The sequence below is a fragment of the Saccoglossus kowalevskii genome, chromosome 2, assembly GCF_978046115.1.
Source record: "Saccoglossus kowalevskii chromosome 2, keSacKowa6.1, whole genome shotgun sequence".
In the NCBI taxonomy this organism is placed as follows: Eukaryota; Metazoa; Hemichordata; class Enteropneusta; family Harrimaniidae; genus Saccoglossus; species Saccoglossus kowalevskii.
Window position 1 is genome coordinate 18,413,347 of NC_140642.1, and position 23,871 is coordinate 18,437,217.

The following is a 23,871-nucleotide window of genomic DNA, read 5'->3' on the forward strand; positions in this document are numbered from 1 at the left end:
GACGTCACACCCAAACAAATATGGCCGACATACTGGAAAGGAGCTGAGGTGTTGTGCTACACACAGTAACAATGATTTAAAAATATATATACATCCTTTCAGATAGTAGATGATATACATCTGTATCGTGTATTATGGCGCACGCAGAATTTAACCTTGATCCGGTATGTAATGTTGTCTAAATGATGTTGTTCCTGATCGTACTGAGTGCTAATACCATTCTGAGTGTCATTCACTGACAATGTACCGAGATCGTCGTAGTTTACTGATTTGTTATTATCTGTATTCTTTTATAGTTACCACTGCTAACGAAGGGACGTTGGGGATGGAAAGACGAAACGAACACTCTTGAATTTTCATCAAGGTGAGCGCCATTTTCGGAAAGCCCTGTCAAAACAGTTAAACGACGTTATAGATTTCAGCGCGGTTTCGTGGTGTAGCGGTTATCACGTCTGCTTTACACGCAGAAGGTCCTGAGTTCGATCCTCAGCGGAACCAGCGGTTTCTTTTCTTGACTTTTTTTTTTTTTTTCATGTTCATTGTCATTCTTGTGCAACTTTTTTCGGCTCCAGATATTGATTATTATTTTTTTTGTTTTTTTTTTCAACAGCCCTGGCGTTGGTGCCGATTCAAAGGACAAGCGTGGAAAGCGAAATAAAAACATAAGTTTTGGCGATCATGGACGAAAAACGGATAGGTGGATATAACATATAATTTTCTTTATGTCATAGTACATTGAATTTCATGAAGGCATGATTTTTTTAAAACTGTTGTTAAAATTGTTTAATATTGTTTAAAAATATGAATAGTTTCACCATCCAATTGTCAAACTGCACTCATTCACGCTGTATCAACGTAAACATGCAATGTACTATACATTTTGCACACACAAAAAAGTATAACTGAGAATGAACACTATAACTATTACTTTCACTACGATAATTCGCTGATTTTTATTTGTCTTTAATAATCACATGTGCCACACATAGCACATCCTCTTAGATATCTACGTTTGGTGTCTTGATCTGAATGGACCCTATTCGCATATGGTGATGGGGATCTCGTAGAGGACTTTGTTTTTGCCGCTTCAAGTAGCATTTCATACAATACGGTCCACTGTTTATCTGACCTGTGTAACCAGGATATTTGGAACACTAGGCACAATGATCAAGAGAATGAAACACTTGGAATGAATTTACTGGGCAAAAACAAGTGTCAGATTCTCTCACTCTCAATGGTACTTGGTCATGGACATTCCAACAAAAGCTAAAATGAAATGAAGACATTTTTTGGGCATAAGGTTTATCATATAGTAGTGTTACATAATCATTGTTTTGAACATATGTCATCAAAATTTTCGTTTTTTTTTATACCCAGTACAAAACATTTTTTTCAGAAAAACTGACAACCTTCCAAAATGGACATTTTTGGAACAATTTCCATGGAAGTCGATGTAGATTGTAGTGAGATTTAAGATAATGCATTGCATGCATGTTGTACATCTCTAAGACTCTGACAATACACTCATTTATTCCAGATCTACACCAAATAAGTATGGGCTACGTAACCAAGCTGGTGGGCGTGGTCGCGGCTATGGAGGAAGATCTCCAAGACCCACATTAAAACATGGTGCTGATCATACAACAGTGACTCTAGATGATGCCAAAGGTCAGCACACCAACGACTTTGTACCTATTCAGTCTTATGTTATGTGTTTAATAACATACTAAATATATGTGTACATTTTGTGGATATATTATTACCCAAGTTCCGTGTACGATTCTGTGGTCACAGAATAATTGCAATCTCATGCAATCATTTTTTTATATGTGGCATAACCACTTGGAGCTAATCCAACCCTGCATCTATTGAGGCAGTTTGAGCTGAAATTCAAATTTTGCACTACTGAGCCTTGTTACATGCAATGCATTGTTTGAAATAGCCCCTTATTTGTATATATCAGGTAATGGAAAACTAGTATCACCCTGGAAAATCAGTAAATTATGTAAATTTTTTGAAATGATTTCACATTAATATATTTCATATCAATAATAATATACAACATTTCCATCCTATGTTACCAAGCAAAATTTTGAGTTATGAATCAATAATCTCATCATAGGAACCAGGGTAAAAATGACAATTTTGATCATTTTTCATAATATTTCAGACTTTGTATGACCTCATAAAAATTAAAGTATGACGAACAAGACATATAATCTTTAATTCAGCTTGCACATTCGAACATACCGGGGTAAAAATTGATATAATCAGTTTTAACATTAACAAACCTAAAATCCCAGTTACTGTGGAATACTTTATTTTCGCTGGAATTAATTTTCGCTGAAAAGGCTTTTTGGGCGTTTGCTTGGAATTTATTTTCACTGATTTTGGATGAGTTTAATGTGAAAATATAGGAAAAAAAGTATATTCGCTGGATTTTATTTTCACGGAATCATCCCTTCAGCGAAAATAGCGAAAATAAATTCCAAGCGAAAATAAAGTATTCTACAGTATTTAATACCAGCACTGTGTTTCTTATTGTCATTTGTTTACTTTTCTTTTACACAGCTGTATCACTAGCCACGTTGGCTGAAGTTCACAATCCGGCAGACCACTTTGAAGTTCTCATTGCGTATGTATTCCTATGCAATTTTTCAGTTTTTAACATGATATAAAAATCAAAGTACGTTAGTAATGTCAGAACATAATTGTCATGGTCTATTCCGTTCTGGGGAGAGAAATTAGTGTAAAGGTTAAGGGTGGGTAGGTTAGAGGTTTGTATTATGTAATTGTTCCCTACAATTCGGCAGAACTGTAAAGCGATCTGTTGGGTTATAGAATTATAATTATTTTCTAGTGAAATACCTAAATGGTATGCATAAAACTATGCATTCCTATTCTACACTAACACATACTATATATTTCCTTCCTATCTAAAATCAATCTTTCTTAAATTTCTTATTTTTTTTTCTAGGTATAATCAGTTTGATGATTTCCTTGTAGCACTCCTGAACTATTTTGATTGTTTTTTTGAGCGTTTAGCCCAAGAGAAGAAACCGAAAACATTTGCAGCGTAAGTCGTAAAAAACTTTATTTAATGATAGCCATTATTATAGTTTCTGTTGAAATAACAGCTCATGCCAAATAGAATACTCTTTTGTGAGAATCAATAAACTTGATGATTTACAGGTGGTTCTGCTTCACATGATACCAATGTCTACTGCAAGTAGTTGTCCAACCGTATTGGAAAGTCAAGTCTAATTTTTGACTCCCGTGTGCGAAGCACAAAAGGGAGTCTTTGCAGTTACCCTGTCTGTATGTCTGTCTGTATGTATGTCACTTTTTTTGTTCCACCGTTATCTCAAGAACCACTAATAAAATTTTGGTGAAACTTGGTACATAGATGCTCTGGGATAATGTGCAGAGTTGATTAGGTTTTGGTAAAAATCTATGAATATTAATTACCTAATTTGCATGATAATTAGCTGATTTTTAGCTGTTCCAAGACTGTTCCACTGATATCTGAAGAATCACTCATTGGATTTTGATGAAACTTGGCATATGGATGCTCTGAACTAGTGCGCAGATTTGATTAGTTTTGGGTAAAAATCTATGAATATTAATTACCTAAATTGCATGATAATTAACTGATTTTAAGCTGTTCTATGACTGTTCCACTGATTTTTGAAGAACCACTCATTGGATTTCAATGAAACTTGGCACATGGATGCTCTGAACTAATGCGCAGATTTGATTAGTTTTGGGTAAAAATCTGTTAATATTATTAATTACCTAATTTACATAATGATTAATCAATTTTCGGCTTTTGCACTGATATCTCAAGTACTAATCATAACATTTCAATAAAACTTGGGACACTGCACATACCTGATAGTTTTTAGGGTAATATCAGTACATATTAATTACCTAATTTGCATAATTAGTTAATTTTCAGCTTTTCACCTGATATCTCAAGTACTAATCATCACATTTCAATGAGACTTGCGACATAGATATTCTAGGACTATGCAGAGACCTGATTAATTTTGGGATAAATAATTGTGCCTATTAATTACCTAATTTGCATAACTAGTTAATTTTTTGCTGTTCTATGATGTCTAAAAACTACTCATTGGATTTCAATGAAACTTTTAAAGAGTACCCATCACATTTCAATGAACCTAAGACTATGCACCATATTAGTTTTTGGTAAATATTTATGCTTCTTAATCACCTAATTAACATAATTAATTAATACTGATATCTCAAGTATTGATCATCACATTTGAATAAAACTTGGTACATAAATGCTCTAGGACAATAGACAGTCTGATTAATTTGGGGTTAAAATCTGTTCATATTAATTCTCTAATTAGTATAATAATTAATATTTTTTTGGTTCTAACCACATTTCAATGAAACTTGGTACATTGTGCAGACCTTATTAGTTTTACACTTAAATCTGTTCATATTAGTTACCTTATTTGCATAATTAGTTTTCAGCTATTCCATCAATATCTCAAGTATAAGTAATTTTGAATTAATTTTTAATGTGTCTCCAAAACTCTCAGCACACGGGAGTTCTTTCTAAGCTTTCTTTGATCTAGTCTTCTTGTTTCAGTGAACCTAGTCGTGCTGAAAAGAAATTTATGGCTGAAATGGCAGTGAAATTGGATGCAGCGCAAAAAAGGCTTGCTCAGAGTTATTGCATTTTAGTGTTGGGTCTGGGAATAGAAGAGTTTCATCACATGGGCTGTGGTCAGTAAGTATCAAGTTGGTTGCAGTCATCAGTTAAATGTCCCATACTAGATTTGGTTTACCAGTACATAGGATTTGTGATTGTAGATGTTGAGCATCCTGTCATGGTCTGACATAATTCTGATTGCTCTGAGATATTGTAGAACATAGATTGCTGAGCTTTGGGTTCTGTATATTATGGCGGAAATTTACACGCCAGGGTTCTGCCGAGACTGATTTGAGTTTGGGTCACTAATTAATATTTATGAGCTCATTAATATTCATTTTGCCATCCAACTAGCTACGATTTAGCTATGCTATTGACGCTATATTGTCTTATTTACAGGCAAAGAGTTTCGTCAACTTACAAAGACAGGGAAACATATGAGGTAAGACAATCAGTTTCTATCAAGTTTATCTACTATTTATAGTCATATATTTTACTTCAATTTTGAAGAACCCAATAAGTAAATTTGATTTTTCGTTGTTGTTTTTCTGTAGACTTTTTACAAATTTTGTGTTTATGTGGTATGGGTGGTATTCAGAAGGAAAGAGTTTGAATTGGTCAGTAAAGAAATTGGGAGGTAGGTGAAACATTAACCAGAATCATTAAACTCATTCAAATTATTAAATACACACTATATGAACTATATGCATGTGGTTGTTTCTATTTAAAGCCAACATATTTATATGCACCATTCACAGAATGCTACGATCTGATGTATTCAATCCAGCCTTGAGGGTGAAACATGCCACCCAAGAAGTGAAAGAAGACGGTAAAAAGAAGTTATCACCAGCAGAGTACAGGAGACATCATTCGTAAGTCATTTCTGATATTGTTAATCAAACATCAATGTTGAAAACAGAAAATGACAACGCCAACTCTTTATGCTTGAGTAAATATTTGTTGTGATTTCTTCATTCTAGGAATAGGCCTGCTATAAAGAGTATAATTAAGTAAGTCTTTGTGTTTTCTTGTTTGTTTTTATTCATTCATTGCATATTTCTGACACATTAATATTTCGATATCATTTGATGTATGTGTTTCATTTGCCAAACAGTCAAAGATCTCCAGTACTGGTTTCCGTGTTGCCATCACCCAAAGAAGAAGCCAGTTGGTTGTTCACAAAGCCGCGTCCTAATTCGGAAGGGTGAGTTAATTGTGTTGATTTACTCAGTGTACAGGTCATAATATCTAATATTTTAAAACCACTACTATAAAGTTATATTGCCGAGAGCTATACTTATCTATGCTATTGTTATTAGGGGTTTGCCTGAATATCCCAAGTATGATGAAATTGAAGAGGACGATGGTTATACTACATCAACGTCTATGAAAAAACGAAATGTGCGGTAAGTACATGTTTACTCTCACATGTTCAGTGTTGGCAAAGCTCACTAACCCCTACTCCAAATGTTTTTTCTGTTTCATCAATAAATATCCCTGGTATGGTGGCAGGGGTTACGCATCATTCTTTGACGAGGCTGTTTGATCATTATGAAGTGTTCTAGATTTGTGTATTATAAAATCTGGTGCTGAATTCTGACCAGGTTTATAATTGTTGTCATCAATAATGTGTGACATACTTTGATATTGTAGAGTTGGCATCATAGGTGAGCCGTTGAATCAGTTCAATTCTGCCACATTGGCACCGATTGGGTCTGAACAAGAAGAAGAGAATGATGAAAGTGAATCACGAAGAGGGTAAGTCCTTCATTAACGATGTTGAGGGCAATAATTATCAAGTATTTCAATTAGACGAACATAATTTCCATAACAGATTACTTATACAAATAATATACTAATACATTCATTCATAAAAAACTTTTAACATTTTCCATTGTATTTTATTAGTTATCATTACATTATCATGTTTATGTCGCTAATCTTCAATATTTGCAAGCAATCTACTAAAAATAGAAGAAAAAAATCCATCACATGCTGTTAGTGTATTCTTTGTTTGACAAAGAAAGCACATATATCATGCTCACCACCGAGGGCACTGTTTCACATGTCAGATCAATATTATACGTGTTGCTGTTTTATATAATTTACAGGATGCTATCAAAGGAAGTCCCGTGAAATGGAAGCAAGGTGCAAGGTGCATGAACGAGTGCATGCATCATGTCATTTGATTTTTTTCTGCAATATTATTGCTTGAATTTAACAACTAATCTCCTTTATCATTAACCATTCACCCATCCTTACTCTATCTAATTCAATCCCGCTTTTATTTAGTTTTTTTGTTTTGCCTCTTTTTTTTTTTTCCATGCATGCATGCATGTATTTTCATTACCACGTCAGCATTTGCAGAACAATTGCATGTACAAAATCACATGTCAGTTGAGACCTCTGCTTAGCGATGTGTGCACTTGGTGCGACTGTTAGTGCTTGACATGATCAGTTAGTGTGTGCTGTCTTGATTTGCAGGAATATTTATTCAGCATAGATCTTCACTTTTGCTGTGCATGTGAGTTTGCGATTTATGTTTGATTGCACTATGAAGAATTAAAAATTACTTATGTGCGTGTCTACGTAGCTCACATATGTGTTTTGTTCTCCTGCTGTTCAGGTCAATATTTGGTTCTCCAGGCGGACCCACAACACCAGGTATGTTAATGGTGTAACAATTCCTGGTACACCCAGAATATACATAATTTTAATTACACATGTAAATTTAATTTAATTAATTTTTTAAATAGATCTACCAATACTTTGGTAACCAATGCAAAACTACCTTATTCTACCGGTATTCAAAATTGATTCTTTATATGAACTGAAGTTCCAAATGTATACAATTTTACTGGCGACTTGAGTGCCTGTAAACAATACATCTTCTAGTTATGTACATATGGATCCCTGCTTCCCAGTCACAGGGCCACAGACATACAGTGTTTGTTTACACATGTAGTCTGCAATGGTATATAATACCTCGCCACTTTTCTTTCTTTTTTCTAGGTCAGAGAGGCGTGAGCAGACAAACAGACATCTCCCAGGCAACTACGGAGGGAGGAGGACCTGACGATGATGAAGAAGAAGTTGAGAATGAATAGAATTTGTTTCATGATTTTTATTTTTGGCGTTTTTTTTAATACTCCTATTGTAACTTTGATGGATGGCTCAAAATGAATTTTACTTTTTTAGAAGTGTATTATGTTTAAACATTTATCATTTTAAAATGTAATTATCCTCCTTTGTGAATACAAATCACATGTATATTTTGTATCTATGTATATACTAGACTGCTGTTGCTCATTGTATATACGTTGTAATAAAATACTAGTTTCTGGAATTATGTGTTGATATGATTTCATTCTTTGATGTTTTTTATATCGTGAAGTGTGAATCATCTAAACGCTTGTTGTATGCATAGACTACAGCACGTGGTCTAACACTATTAGAAAGTTTGAATTGAAGTTTATGTCATGTTCATCATGCTTTCATTATCATGCTATCAGGACATCTGTAGACATAAATCTTTTAATACCCGTTGAAGACTGCTCTTAAAGGGCGATAGTCACATCACGCATGACGACTATGACTATTGCGAAGATTCACAGAGTACAAACTGAGACGTTACCAAGCTTTATTTAGGTATTTTTTAAGTGATTTGAAGGTATCAAAGGTAATTTGTGTGAGTGGCACCCAGGTCAAACCTCATGCTTGTGATTTCCATTAGAAGAGTGCATTGGATTGTGGGAAAATGAATGTTTATCAACACAAATGTCTCGCATGCACAGCGTGACGACTACCGCTCTTTAAGGGTCAAAGGGATTGTGGCTTTGTGTTGAGGAAGGAGACATAAACAGTAGTAGTCATGGAAAATATATTTTTAATATGTAAAACTGTTAGTGGAATAAAGCTATATATATAAGTGTAAAAATATTTCTCATAGTAAGACATCTTGGTAAATATTAAAATTCTATTACAATACTTGCAAAACATATACCAGTAGTTCAATGAATCCTCATTCACATTCTGGTTACAGTTTGCAAGGCTGATTTTTAACATCTTTACTTAAATGTTATTTAATTAATACATTTGTACCGGGTAATTACCGGAATATATTCAGAAGACACGTTAACTTTGGTAGAATCCAATGTGAACCATCTGGGTTAAGTACTTCAGTTATTTAATTAATACCGGGTAATTGCCGGATTATATTCAGAGGACACGTTAACTTGGAATCCAATGTGAACCATCTGGGTTAAATACTACAGTTATTTAATTAATACCGGGTAATTACCGGATTATATTCAGAGGACACGTTAACTTGGAATCCAATGTGAACATTAGTCATGGCATTTGGGATTGATGTCTTGTAGAAAGCTTTATAACAACCTTTTTTTGTTAACAAAGTAGCTATGCTTGCTTGGTACATCGGACAATAACAAAATTGTCTTCATTGCTTACACCGATCTACGTCATTTTTACGTCACACAAGTACTCCATTGCCTACACCAATCTACGTCATTTTTACGCCACAAAAGTACTTCACTACTTGCACAAATGCATTTCAAAATTTACAGTGGTGGAAAAATAGCATTTGCACCTGCTGCATTTGCTGACAGCAAACTTGCCCATCTTGTTGGTGCACTCAAGCAAGTGAGTTTTAATGACTGGAGGGACGTAGGAAAGTTCGAGGAATTCCACCTTATACTTCAATATACAGTTGATGCACAGTTCAAATAACGACTTCTCAAAGTCAGGTTTCTGATTCCTATTCCCCCACATATCCTTTCTCTGTGACCTCATTCTTAAAAAATCCATCACCGCATCAACACCTTTCTCAGCTTTAGTCAGGGGAGGGGATATCAGAGTTTTATTTCCAGTCACGTCGAGTTGTTCCAGTCTGGTCAAATAAAGTATTTCGGTTGGTAAGTAAGTGATATTATTGTAACAGAGGTTGATACTGACCAGTGTTCTCATGCAACCGATACAACATGGGAGGTTCGTCAGTAGATTGTATGATAGGTTCATAATTTCAAGTTGTTTCAAATAGACTATAGACCATGGTAGTTCATCAATATAATTGTTACTAAGATCCAAGTCAACGAGATGACTAAAAATACCGATACTGACTGGTATGGTTTTCACCCGCGTACCAACTAATCGAAGGCAGAGAACATTATCAACATTCATGTTCTTCTGCTTCCTGCTTCCTATAGCCATTTCTAGTTCTGCATCGGTCTTGACATACCTTTCCAGTATCAAGATTCCTGATTCCCCAGCCGCACGGAAAAGCTTGTCAAACTGATGCATCTTCAAGTTAGTTTTGGTAATTCCATCCAGTCTCCTGGTTTGTAGTTTAGCCAGCACATTTCCCATTTTTTGATGTTTGTTCCGCAAAATATTCTTAAGTGTTTTGAACAGTTATAAGTAATCTGCCATATATGTATATCTGATGTACTAGTACCAAGGTACACCTAAAACACACAGATACATGCCATTAACGTACGTATCCAAGTTATACTAAGTATAAAACAAACGTTGATATCTATGAGCCAAGTGATCATTCCTACATTTACTCAGGTGACGTGTTTTTGCACACTGAATGATCGATTGGGTGACTCATATTTCACGTCACGTGTTTGCATTCTGTAAAGCATGGTTAGCAACCGTGTGTAAAGTAAGGAAAGGAGCTGTCGGAAGCCATACATATTACGATGGTGTTTTTTTGCTGAAATACACCCTCATTTTCTGTATACTACAGATATTATCATTCATATCATGTACTATATCACCTGATCTGCCTGTGTACCACGTTCATACATACATTCATGTGAGCTGTGTCCATGACGTCGTTCATAATCTACGCACGTTGCATTTATTTACTACAGTAGTAACACTGTTTATTTACAATCCCTGCACCATAAAGTTTATTGAAACACTTAAAATTCCTCAGAAGGAATTAAAATGGTTACACTAACTGCTAAAACACATATATAAAACATACAAAAATTACTGTCTAAAGCACGACAAGGGTTTTAAAAAAAAAAAACAGGCTACAATTACAAAACAATTATTGATAGAGGTCTATGATGTAGGTAATAATATTGAAAAAAAAATAGATGAAATAATAATAATAAAAAGAAATAAGCAATTAACAGTAAATCAATGAAACATGGAAATGAGAAAACGTAATAAAGGAGAAAAGTATTTATATTAATTTGCTAGAACATGTTGCTGTCTAAGGTTCGTGTTATTTTTGATTAATAATTGGGCAACTGGTATTTGTACTTAGTAGATTCTTCAAATAGTGCCTTTCGAGATTTTTCGTAAAAGGGGCATTCAATCATGAAATGGTACTCATCTTCTACTTTCTTATTTAAACACAGTTCGCAGATTCTTTTTCCTATTTCGGTTTTTGGTTTGGTTATCTCCCTGTTTCAATTTTTAGTTTATGATTGCTCAGACGGGGCCTACTTAGACATTCACGTAGTTAGGCATTCTTTATTTTAATCACATACTTTTCTAAAGTAAATTCATTTTTGAAATTTTTGTACGTTCTGAGTTTATTCCTCAGCTCCTGAGAGCGAGGTTATTTGTAGTTATGTTGGCGCTTGCTGCTGTGTCTGCGGAAGTACTATGGAAGATTGCATGATGGGAGTGAACAGTCTTTTGATCAGTAAAATAATTTTAGAAAAGATAAAACTAAAGTGACTGTGAAATAAAGTTGGTTTTAAATATTAAATATCATGGAATCTGAATGAAATAATGAAAGGAAATTGAACTTGTATGAAAGCGCATTATATGTAGCTAGAATGCAAGGTCAGAATCCGGGGGTCAAAATACGTCACAATACATCCATCATAGTGGCTGTCAGCAACTATATAAGATAAGATAAGATAAATTTTATTTGGTATGGGAACATATAAAATGCCATGACCAAGAACAAGAGAGAAATAATTACATAACTACTAAACTAAAATAAACTAAAAAAGCTCTAAAATACTAAAAAACAAATTTGGCTAAGCCTGAATAGATAAATTTATCAGTACTTGAAACATTTCTGCAAATAAATTTGTCATCCCCTATGATTTCAAGATTTGGTGCATATGTAAATAAAGTTGTAAAAAAAAATCATTTCTAAAATAACTAATTTGACTATTATTACAATTAAAGATATAATGTAACTCATCCCCAATTTCATTTATTTGAACACTTTGTACAAAATCTGTTCTCTTTAGGAATACCTTTGTGCCTTCCTGTCTCTATAAGGTAATTTGTGTGCAGACAGGCGAAACTTAGTCATTGCCACTCTGTGTTTTGCAGATTTAATGTCACATAAATATTTCTCCATTGCATAGTCATTTTTAAATAAACTATATGTTTTTAATTTGTTATGTGCTATTTTATTGATTTCTTTATACCATTTGTCATAATAAATTTGCTTTAATTTTGTGTTGAACTGATTACCAAAACTTGGATTATTAATGTCAGCTGGTTTTAAATTAGTAATATCTAACAATTTTTTTAACAAATCAAAACCACTGACCAGTCTCTATTGAATTGCTTGTATTCCAAGCCCCATCTCCATCCCCATCTTTAACATCTCCACATCTAAATCTTTGATAGTATTTCATCATACTAGTACAAATATCAATGATAAGTGGGTATCTACCCAATTCACCCCTGCATGCCAAATTAGTTGCCTTTCTGTGAACTCCCAGAATCTGTTTACAGAACTTAACATGCATTTGTTCAAAAATTAATTTATCTGAAAACAAGGTATTAATGAATTTGTCATTTGCACTATTAATGTTGTATTTACTGATATCAAAGTTAAATGCTCCCCAGACATCAGAACCATACATGACAATAGGCTTTACAAGAGAATAAATAACTTGCATGCTAATTTAACAGAATGACAGTCTCTATAAACCTACAACATTTTATATATTTTAAATAATGCCCGTTGTGCCTTGGCTTGAAGTGCTGAAATTGCAACTTTGAATTTCCCATTACTCTCAAAAGTAATACCAAGATATTTGTATGTATCGACAATCTCAATTTGGTTACCATTTATATAAAATTGATATAAATCCTTTAATTTTTTCCCCTTAGAATTAAGGGGAAAATACATACATATATGTATGCGGTAAAAGACCGGATTTGCAGTTTGTGTGAATGGCCGGGGGAAAACAAATCATGCAAATATCAGTAACAGTATTTGCTGTTTTTTTTGTGCAATGGAAATTAATACAAGTGATGCTGCCAACCTTGGGACGTTTATCTTGATAAATTGAGAAGACGAAAATCTGTAGTAGTAGTTGTGAAACAATGAACATACTTCTCCAGGCCATGAAGGGTATTTTTGATTATTTGAAGAAGAAAACTGCTGCTTTATCGAAGAGCAAAGTTCAATGTCATTGGCCACAGTAATTCTAAATCGATGTTGGTTTTCAGAGACATTACTTGGTGTAGAAGTAATAACATTACGATGTTTTCGAGTTTTTCGTTTTACGCCTTGTACTAGCCAAGCCACGCCTTGATAATTTATCAATATACAAATGGGAGTGATGTATGGGGGAAAATTGCACCAAAATCATCAATTGAAGATGTACATATAAATTATCTTCTTTTTCTCTTAGGGACATCCAAAAACATCACAACAATGGGCTTTTTCATGGTAAAATTGGACGTTACCCATTGGAGACTTTTATCGGAAAACAAATGATAATATTTTAATCGTGCACAGATCTCGTCGAATCCATTATTAAAACAAGCTTTCCAAGAAAACAAAGAAATTAATAGTAAATGGTACACTAATATAGACTCCCTTTTGAATAACATCTACCAGTCTAACCTGGTCGAAACAATGACATTCTAATGACAAGCCTACCTTGTTACCCTGCAAAATATTGAGATGCGCAAAAATTTAACTAAATTCTGCCTCAGTGAATTGAGACTGGTAGACACAAAGGAATACCCCTTGCTAATAGATTATGCAACCTTTGTGATCAGAATCAAGTAAAAGATGAGACAAGTATCACCTATACCCCCCCAATTGAAATGTATTATTTGAAATGGCAAAAAACAGAATTTGTCACCAAAGACACAATTCATAGCATTGCTAAACAAAAGTGGTCCAACACTCCCTGTAGCAAGGCATCTAAAGAAGTGTTTTGAAATAAGACAACAACCCCAGCGACAATTTTCTTTCACCGTTAATTTTTGAATTTTGTTTTTCTATCTTTTTATAGTACTAGTATAATAATTTAGTCTTAATATTTTTCTCTCTGTATTATGCACAATGTGAAAGAGGGGTTTATTGTCAACATATATACGGGTGCTTGTATGCGTATTGAAACAAAATACAAAATTTGACTTATGTCACCAAACTATACAGCAAATCACAGATTTTCATTATTTATTGTTTATATTTTTTTCTAAATTTCAGTTTTTATTGTTCATAATTATTTACAGTAATAAAACAGTTTTCCGTTATTATGATTGTGTACATGACAGTTTTCCCCACACAATAAGACAGGATGATATGTATGGATACGTGTGAGTATGTTTCATGGGTTAATAGGCCACTTCTTTGCTTTAATTCCAACTATATCTCTGGAAATATCACTTGCTGTTTATCATCCATATTTCGATATCCCACAATGTCTAGTAATTCCAACTAACTACTATCTCGTAAAATTTGCCCAGTCTTGCTTCCACTCCCACATTGTCCTTAGCAGTGAAGGTTAATGCAGATATATTGTAAATTACACAGAGGTAACGCTACAATACATTTTCCTTTACATTTCCTCGATCTACGTCATTTTTACGTCACACAAGTACTTCATTGCTTACACTGATCTTCGTCATTTTTACGTCACAGAAGTACTCCATTGCCTACACCAATCTACGTCATTTTTATGTCACAGAAGTACTCCATTGCCTACACCAATCTATGTCATTTTTATGTCACAGAAGCACTTCATTGCTTACTGATTTCCAAACCACACGGAAAAGCTTGTCAAACTGATGCATCTTCAAGCTAGTTGTGGTAATTCCATCAGGTCTTCTGGTTTGTAGTTTGGCCAGCACATTTCCCATTTTTTTATGTTTGTTCCGCAAAATATTCTTAAGTGTTTTGAACAGTTATAAGTAATCTGACATATATGTATATCTGATGTACTAGTATCAAGCTACACCTAAAACGCACAGATACATGCCAGTAACGTACGTATCCAAGTTATACTAAGTATAAAACAACGTCGATATCTATGAGCCAAGTGGTCATTCCTACATTTACTCAGGTGACGTGTTTTTGGCACACTGAATGATCGATTGGGTGACTCATATTTTACGTCACGTGTTTGCATTCTGTAAATTAAGGGAAAGAGCTGTCAGAAGCCATACATATTATTATGGTGTTTTTTTGCTGAAATACACCCTCATTTTCTGTATACTACAGATATTATCATTCATATCATGTACTATATCACCTGATCTGCCTGTGTACCACGTTCATACATACATTCACGTGAGCTGTGTTCATGACGTCGCTCAAAATCTACGCACGTTGTATTGTAATAATAATAATAATATTAATAATCTTTATTGTAATCGTATCCTTATTAGGATCTTGACAAAAGTGTACAATAAAGTATAGAGAAAAAAAAAAGAAGTAAAATAAAAAAATAACATTAAACACATTAAATAAAATTAAAATACATGTAACTATTTAGATTTTGAGGCAGATGACATACTGTTTTTTTTAATATTTTCTTCTCTCAGATTGAAACAGTTGTAAATATATTTAGACAGTTCTATTATAATTGACTCATCATCACTAGTCATTATGGCTATCATTTTTTCTTCATTTGATGTAATATTATTAAGATGTTTTGTCATGGTAATTAGGGGTTCTCTCACATTTGTGTAGAGTTTACATTTGAGCAGGAAGTGTTCTTCATCCTCTATTTCATTTTCATCACAGACTGGACATTTTCTGTCACTTATTTCTACATTACTGTATCTTCCCATTTCAATCTGCAAAACATGTGCACTTAGTCTAAATTTTGATAATGAAGATCGATGATGCGGGTTTTTTATTATGTCTAAGTATTTTTCAAATGTAAAGTCCTTTTTTAGCTGCCTATAGGTACGAAGTTTATTTTTGTGGTTGATGCCTTTATTATCGTTGTTTAGAGTGTTCCTGGCTTGTTGTATTACTAGTAACACTGTTTATTTACAATCCCTGCGCCATCAATAATTGAGTTGTGCGCCCTCATCGTTTTTAACCTCTACCAAGCATTCCCCAATTGCAATCAAATTCTTTGGAGTAACAATTTGATAATTTTACCCATTGTCATTTCAGTATTTATGGAAATGTGTTGTATGAACCTAATTCTGTAAGAAAATCCCTAATCTTCTAATACTGACTACAAAATAACTTCGTGGTAATAATTGTCTCCGAACTTGTGATAAACACTAAAAGATGGCAGACGATGGCGATCCGTGGAACGACAGCTCCGCCGAAGAAACTGTACCTGTGCAGCTTAACTTTGAAGACACGTTTGATCCTTTTGATAGATTGAACACTATAAACAACACTGCAACAACTTGCAAAGACACGACTAACGCTGCCGACCTGGAATCAGAGAAGTACTTACTGTCACTGGGTAAGACGGGTGGGCGGTTGCTAAAGACTTCAGAAAATCTACCCAGACTTGATCACTTAAATAATTCATGTACAGTTACATTGTCGCCCTAGTGTGCGAATACTAATGTTTTAGAATGCTTCATTGTTAACAGATAATTGTTTTGTATATCTAATGTATTTTAAAATAAATATTCGCTAAATGTTCGTGGTAGCAAGTGCTTGAAGACTGAAGATAGCAGATTCGACTGAAGCTAGCAGACACTCCGAACAGAGTAGAAGCTAGCAAACGCAGTAGCAGCCACTGCAATCAGGCATAAAAATGCTTTGAATCACTGTTTATCATATCCTTTTTAATCATGTAATCATGGTTTGACCTCAATATATTAATTTAATTGGATAATTTTCATTTTAACAGAGCATTTCTAACAAAAATTGTCACTCCCCCTGAAAGGGTATTTCTATGTGCGTGTATATAATATACACACTATTCTTAATATTTTGTTGAAACTGTTGAGTGTGCAACTATACCAGAGATGTGGTATGAAACACAATTTCCTGACAATTATTTCAAAATTACGCTTCTCATTATACCTGATAAATCACCTTTTTTATTAATAAAAATATTGAGTGTGCAGGAGTAACACGTTTACAATCGATTTCAGAATTCAAATTATGAATTTTAAAATGTTTTGGATAAACTCCTCAAAGCAGTTGAACTACTTTATTTATTTTACGTGTAAGGCTTTTCAACACTGACAACTTCAGGCTTCATTTCAGCAGTTGATATAAATAAAGCTTTAACTTTTATTTTATAGAAGCAAAGCTGAGAAAACTACAAGGCAAGGCTCAGAGTCCCAATGCCAAGGATATGTTGAAGATTCTACACAATGCCAAGGAAGATCATCTTGGTCACATAATAAATGAGAATGCGAGCGTGCAGAGTTATCCCACGTTGGCGATAGATGACGACAAAGTCAAGACACCCTCAGTGAAGAGAAAAGTGTTTCCGGAACAGCCCCTCACGATGGAAGAAGTCCAGTGTCTATTGGAACGGGACCACCTTAATAACGTCACGCAAGGTATGCACCATGAGGATCCCTGCAAAGATTTATGAGTTGAGAAATTAATATATACACAGATGGTGCTTTTTATCTGCCAGAAGCAAGTTAGATATACATTTGTTATTTATTTTTTTGTTCACTGTGCAATCATGTTTGCAATTGTTAAGCTGTGTACCAGTAGTGGAGTATCTCTGAAGCACATAAACTGTCACATTGATTAAGTTATATACCGATAGCTTAGTCTTAGCTTTATTTTGATGAGTTTTTGTGCCAACATTACTGACTGGAAGAGTGACATGTTTACCGAAAATTTGCCATCCATCTGAATAACCTTAACAAAGAGGATGATACTTGAGAAAACGATTTTAACAGTTTTGAATTATGTGTTCAAATTCAGAACTTATTATAGAACACAATTGTCATATTTTTATACAAGTTATCCTAAAATTGGTCAATTTATTTCATAATAGTACCATATGGTATGTTAATACATTGAGTACTATAATTTTGTCAAACATGGTCGAAAGTTAAATGCTGCCACCTCTGGTAACAATAAAAAAAATGGAATAAAATGATTTTCAAAACAGAAATTTTAGGAGCAAATTCATCTCTAGACTAGATGCCATCTAATATTGTGAAACTTTGAAAAATCAATGAATAATAGACTAGTGAATCAGGCTGGAAGGATGTAGACAGCCCTTACTTACAGGTCAGTGTGCGAGTTTCCATGGTCATGCCAATCAGTGATGACACTGTCACAGAATTCTGTGTCATCTACATATTTACTTACCGATTCACCAGCCATTCTTGATGAGGGTACTCTGAATGGCTGGATTCCAGGCTAAATCATCTCTTGTGAAAGGTTAAAAAAAATGTGTTATGCAACGGTACACAGGAGACATTGTATGTCTGACTCCACAATATTAGATTTATTGAATAAGTGTAGTAATTTTCATGTTACGATCATTGACAAGGAACAAATGAAAACTAAAATCATGTCCACATATTTTCAATAGAATAGTACAATACGATTTGCCCATCAAACATTTACAATGTTGTGATTTCTTAGTTTTATTTCGCAACCATCAACAGTATTTATATATATGATACATATTCAGAAGCTATTGGGTACTGGTAGGGCTCCTGTCTGTTTCTTCGCTTCGCTACCAAAAATAGACTCCAGTACATTTGCTATACAATTCATCTGTGCTCCAAAATTGAACGTGGCACATTGATTGGTCACATTTATTCATGTCATTCAAATGCCCTTATTTGCATAAGTTACCGCAAGTCAACAAAACCTCAATTGGCGCCATCCGGCAAAGCGAGTCTCACAAATCTGTCTATTTTTATCTTGAATATACCAGACAAATGAGCTGAAAGTTTAACATTGGCGGGGTGGAAAGTTTGTTTTTGTTTGAATGTCTGTTAAGTATGTTACGCTGTTTGGTGAATGTGCTTGGCCAAACTGGTGACTTCAGTGCACCTCATTTGGCTCTGAGTCAGAATACCTACATTGTTTAATGTATGTGTCAAGATATCACGCCATCCAAGAATGTTTGAATCATTTTCCCCAAACTTTCAGGTTGTCTCTTGCAGCCTCGGAAAAAACAATTCTCGTTTCTGTCCACAATAACTCTATCCAAAGTAAAAAGTTGTTTGATGCGTGTTTTGATGACTTAGGATAGTTTTGGGTCTATTGAATACATGCAAGTTGCATAAACAAATGCAAAACTAGTCATCAGGAGATGTACTGATAATCTTTCTAGGATTCAGTAAATTTGTTTGAAGTTGCTATTTCGGAGTGTGCATTTTTGTTGCAATCGCGTCAAGATTATAATGCAACTTTTATTAGTTTTTTTTGATGCGACAAAGTACCGCACACCAAACCCATTCGACTCTTGATGAGAAATCATCCCATCGCTGATAAAGGTGCCGTTGGATGATATTTTACTCAATAAAAAGACTCTGGTTTCAAGATGTTTTCTGTTCTACCAACTCAATAAACTGAACACAGCTATAGTAGTTGTACTCTGATTAAAGACGACTTTGTAAATGCAACAGCAAGAGTGAACAGCAATATGGGCATGTAATTTACAGTATTAATTATTTGAGTGGGTGACCTTTGGTACTGACATTATGTCTTACATAATTGAGTATTTTTTAAAGGCTAAAGGTTGTATTATGCAAATGTTAGTGGGTGGAACAGGAATCATAGCTAATGCACTGGTCTATTTCAGATATGGATGGAGGAAGCTGGTGTAAGGCTTCATTGGCACTGATCAAATTTTAAATCTAGATGTTTATTCTCATTGATCGTTTTTGTTTAGATCCAAATGCAAGCAGGTATTTGGAATTCCTGTAAATTTGGTTCTGGTATACCAGTACTATAGAATTCCCATGCACTGTTGTATGTTGTGGCATACTGGGGTGATTAAATAATATTTTATACTGAGGCCAAAACATATTTTTTTTTGCTATTTTGCATAATGTATACATATGGTACAATGAGGAAATATTTTTTATTTTGTTGCTCTAAATTAACCTTGAATGCATGTATTTGAACGTATTATTTAAAAATTGTTAAATGGTAAACGTGTATCATGTTGTGGTATTAAAAAAGCATTTTTTTTGGCAAAGTATTGATCATTCTCATCTTTATTGTGGTCTTGTGATATCTTTAAGATGATCGTTTCGTACATATGGTAATTATTTGAAAAAAAGCTATCCATATAGGGATAATTGGTTGTATTTTCAATATGTGAAAATGTCATTTTGTACTTTCTAATTTAATGGTCAAAATAAAGTTATTTGACTCTTGAACTAATCTCTTTCTGTCATTATTATGAACTATTCCACTAATAAAAACTAAATGCAATCATTCGCCTCCTTTAAATTTACGATTTCCAAAAGTCGTCGACAGAGGGCGCTGTTCGTTTAATTTACCGGTAACATCCTCAGGCGTGATAAACTCAACCTCAATTGTAAATAAAATAGAACATTGCACTGTGAAGTTTAAAATATAGAGTAATTACACATTCTCACCTGAGAGTCTGACCAGTTGCAATAGCAGACACATGCAGGCCTAATGTGAATATAGCTTTCAAAAAAAATATTCAAAAATTTACACACAGAGCTATGCCTTCCCTGTCATCTTACTAGCAAGGGGATTTATTTAATCAGCAATGTAGAATTGTACTGTTTGGATACTGTAGACTACTTATTTTTTTACCTAGATTTTAACTGCCTGCTGATGCTGGTTTTCCCCCCATTCATTTCGGCTACTTTGAAGGCTTTCAGCAGGTAATTTGTTAATGTGGTGAAAGTCCATATCTGTGTTGTTAGCACCTATCGGGAATCCACATAAATGAAATTATCCCACACATCAGAAATACTGTTTCCAGTGAAAATAAAGCATTCTTCAGAATTTATCCATAATGCTATCTAGATTCAAATACTTGTAACAATACGTTTCTCGACTTAAAAGTATTTATTTTGACAAGCTGGTTCTATGTAATTGTTTTCCTGTCTTTGAAATCTTGAATGCTTTTAACCCCGTCTACACTTACCAGTGTAGTCCCTTGTCGTATTTGACATGATAGCATTCATGCAAACCTGACAGATAGATTACACCTCATCCGTCATCCAAAACACAGAAGAAAGTAATCAGTTCTTTGATCCGTGAGTGATTTATCATCAATAATTAGAAAAGAAAAACCCAATCTGACAGGCCTGTAGTAGAGGACATCATGCTCTGGATGAATTATTACCCGTCTTTTATTGACAAATGAAAGTCAACACAGACATACCCATCGTCTCATTGTACAAGCAGAATGAGTATTATTGTATAACATGCCCGGCATATTTCTACCTTCGTCCTGGCTTCAGAAATGTACCTATAACAATGGTGGGTATGTCGATAGCACTCTTTGATACTACTGTCATACCCCCAAAACTACTTGGTGTGTGTCGTTTTACTCGACAGTCAGTCTGCCTACTGGTTCAAGTGTTAGAAGGGGTATTGTTGTTGCAGTCATCGTGTTATCCTATTGCTAATTATGAGATTGTTTATTACCCAATAACTGCATTGTTCCTCCATTCGTGGAACTGAAACCCATGGATCAGGTTGCAGTATCAAAATCCCTCATGTTTACATAGTACACCCCATCGCTTGTATACACAACACTAGTGGGGGGGGATGGATACAATTAAATCTACCCAATCTCTATCCGTAAATTCCTCATGAACTCGTGAAAGTATCCTATGAAACGATCTCTGACTTTTACTGCTCTCTGGTTCATCCAATCAAACTGTACACAATATGTTTTTTATGAAAAAAACAAACATGCTTAGAATTTATTATTTTCAAGTCAGTCGGCATATGTAATATGTCTGTTTTCACTTGATTTCAGAGCCAGTGCCCCTCCACTCTACGTATAATAAGAGGTCGATGACCCAGAGTTGAGCATCCTATGTTTGCTATATGGAGGCTTTGAACCAGTGTCTAATATGATTCAGTCTGTTAATAACATGTAATTATTTGCATGGGGAGGAGAAACTACACTGATGCCCGCTTTATGTGTACGAGACATTTCAATCCCCGGGAGTTCAGAGATCTGAGCTGAGAATTGCCACACTCGATAACGTTTTGTTTCTCTATTTATGCAGCATCTGTCATCCAGACAATAAACACACATTGCTTTCTATTGGCGCTGGCCTTCAGTTGTACATTCATATATAAAATAATATTTGATCAAGATAACATATGTGAACTTAAAATGAACGCATGAAAATAATATCCTACATGCTTTTAAAATACAGATATTCTCGCCAATTTTTGCACATATGGCAACTCTGATTCGATACACCGGTGTGCGAATTTTATTAAAAAAATGTTTAAAAATTGTCCCTGCTGTGTGAGTTTAGCATTCCAGACTGTTAACTGTTAAAACGTCCATTGGTAGCATATTTAACTGTGAAGCAATATTTTTCTTTGATACATCTGCTATGTTTTTGTACATGCTCGTACGTACACCCCCAACGTGGTTGAATTATTTTAGCATAACACATAGGTTAATGTTAATCTCTTGCTCATTTAATTATTGAGATTCTATTAGAATTGATGATGCTGATCTTGAATACCACCCACCATAGGACGAGATTTGATTCGTTCCATCTATACTTATTAGCAATCCATCTGATGAATAGTTGAAATTTAAGAGTGGCTTAATCAGTAGTTTGACCTAGCGGGGGATGATATTGAATTTGAGTTAACATCCTAAGTGAGCTGATTAACCATGACACATAAGGTGATATCATCAGAACTGGTGGTTTCAGTAAAATAGACTACACTTTAATATTGTAAAGATAATGCGACAACTATTTATTGAATAAAGCTTTTCAAATTAACATAATGTTATATCAGGCATTCACCATGTTGAAAGACAATATATGCATACAGTGTCCTGATGACTAAAGCTGATTCTGAGCTCTGTCGGATGAAAGTTCCTGATAATACAGTGCTATGCTCTAAATGCGTATCAGTTTTAATTATTCCATTTTTGGGTGGAATTTCGATGAGGGAGGATTCACCTGCTGGAAAACTATTTGGATATTTTTACCCCCTGGTGGTATATGTTGTGTGAATAGCCCTGAGTCCACACATGACTAATGCTCAAGATAATGTGCAAGATCAGGTTACTTGCCACTACGTCATGTAAACACTCTGCTTTATTACATAATACCTGAAGTACTCCAGTAACAGTTGTGATGAATACCTGTGTAGTCAAGTAACTGTTTCTGTGTGGTATATGGAACTGATGTCAGCTGAGATAATAAGATTAGCAAAATGCACTGAGGTGACTTTATCCTTCTAAGTAGAGAGGTCGATACCAGACAAAATCTCAGTGGACATTTATCCCGATTTTAATAACAAATATGTAGATGTGTTGTTTTTATATATAGGTCTATTGAGATTTATATTAGGGACACTACTCAATAATTCAATAAAACGAATGATAATAACATTGAACCATTCTTTGCATGACACAATCCCAGTAACTTATACTGAGTACAGAGTGTAATGTGACCTAAACTAAGTGTTCATGAATATTATGATGAGCCAGAATGATTTGTGGTTAAAGAATTACTGTGCTGATGATTTACATCAGTTACCAATGATATGTACAAACCTTTTCATAAATTATACTACTAATAGTCTAGTAGTACCAGTATTAGTAGTTAGATCTGAGAAATTTTGTTGGAACAAAATAATTACTAGTTTGTCACAAAACTTTTTATGAATTTTAATTCACTATATAAAAATTAAAAAAGTTTTTAAGAGTGTGTTATGTTTTTAAGTTTTTTAAAAATGAAATGTGGGAACGTGATGAAAAACATACATATTGTGTTTGGAATGAACATGTTGAATACCCCTACAATTAATCTCATGGCAGGCTTTT

The 23,871-nt window shown here is 34.2% G+C and overlaps 2 protein-coding genes and 1 non-coding gene across 5 annotated transcripts; all 3 read left to right on the forward strand.

The window, feature by feature from the left end:
* Window positions 1-8: 8 nt before the first annotated feature.
* Window positions 9-8,033, forward strand: LOC100370004 (protein phosphatase 1 regulatory subunit 36-like). Of its 3 annotated transcripts, none has more exons than XR_014926925.1 (17): window positions 9-164; window positions 297-364; window positions 611-697; window positions 1,538-1,668; window positions 2,572-2,635; window positions 2,978-3,076; window positions 4,625-4,765; window positions 5,087-5,129; window positions 5,242-5,324; window positions 5,446-5,559; window positions 5,668-5,697; window positions 5,802-5,891; window positions 6,007-6,093; window positions 6,341-6,445; window positions 6,799-6,842; window positions 7,314-7,351; window positions 7,700-7,779. XR_014926925.1 is itself a non-coding variant. In XM_085492580.1 (16 exons), exons 1-16 carry the CDS (start codon window positions 135-137, stop codon window positions 7,792-7,794), a joined length of 1,305 nt encoding a protein of 434 aa, XP_085348706.1. In that variant the 5' UTR covers window positions 9-134; the 3' UTR covers window positions 7,795-8,033. The 3 variants fall into 3 exon arrangements, 1 of the variants encoding a protein (XP_085348706.1); XR_014926926.1 differs by having other exon boundaries at window positions 6,799-6,835; XM_085492580.1 differs by lacking the exon at window positions 6,799-6,842 and having other exon boundaries at window positions 7,700-8,033.
* Window positions 426-498, forward strand: TRNAV-UAC (transfer RNA valine (anticodon UAC)). The gene has a single exon. It is a non-coding gene; the product is annotated as a tRNA-Val (tRNA).
* An 8,105-nt stretch (window positions 8,034-16,138) lies between the features above and the next one.
* On the forward strand, window positions 16,139-22,824 carry LOC100370148 (uncharacterized). Its single transcript, XM_002731412.4, has 3 exons — window positions 16,139-16,368; window positions 17,165-17,428; window positions 21,823-22,824. Exons 1-3 carry the CDS (start codon window positions 16,185-16,187, stop codon window positions 21,873-21,875), a joined length of 501 nt encoding a protein of 166 aa, XP_002731458.2. The 5' UTR covers window positions 16,139-16,184; the 3' UTR covers window positions 21,876-22,824.
* The last annotated feature ends 1,047 nt before the right edge of the window (window positions 22,825-23,871 follow it).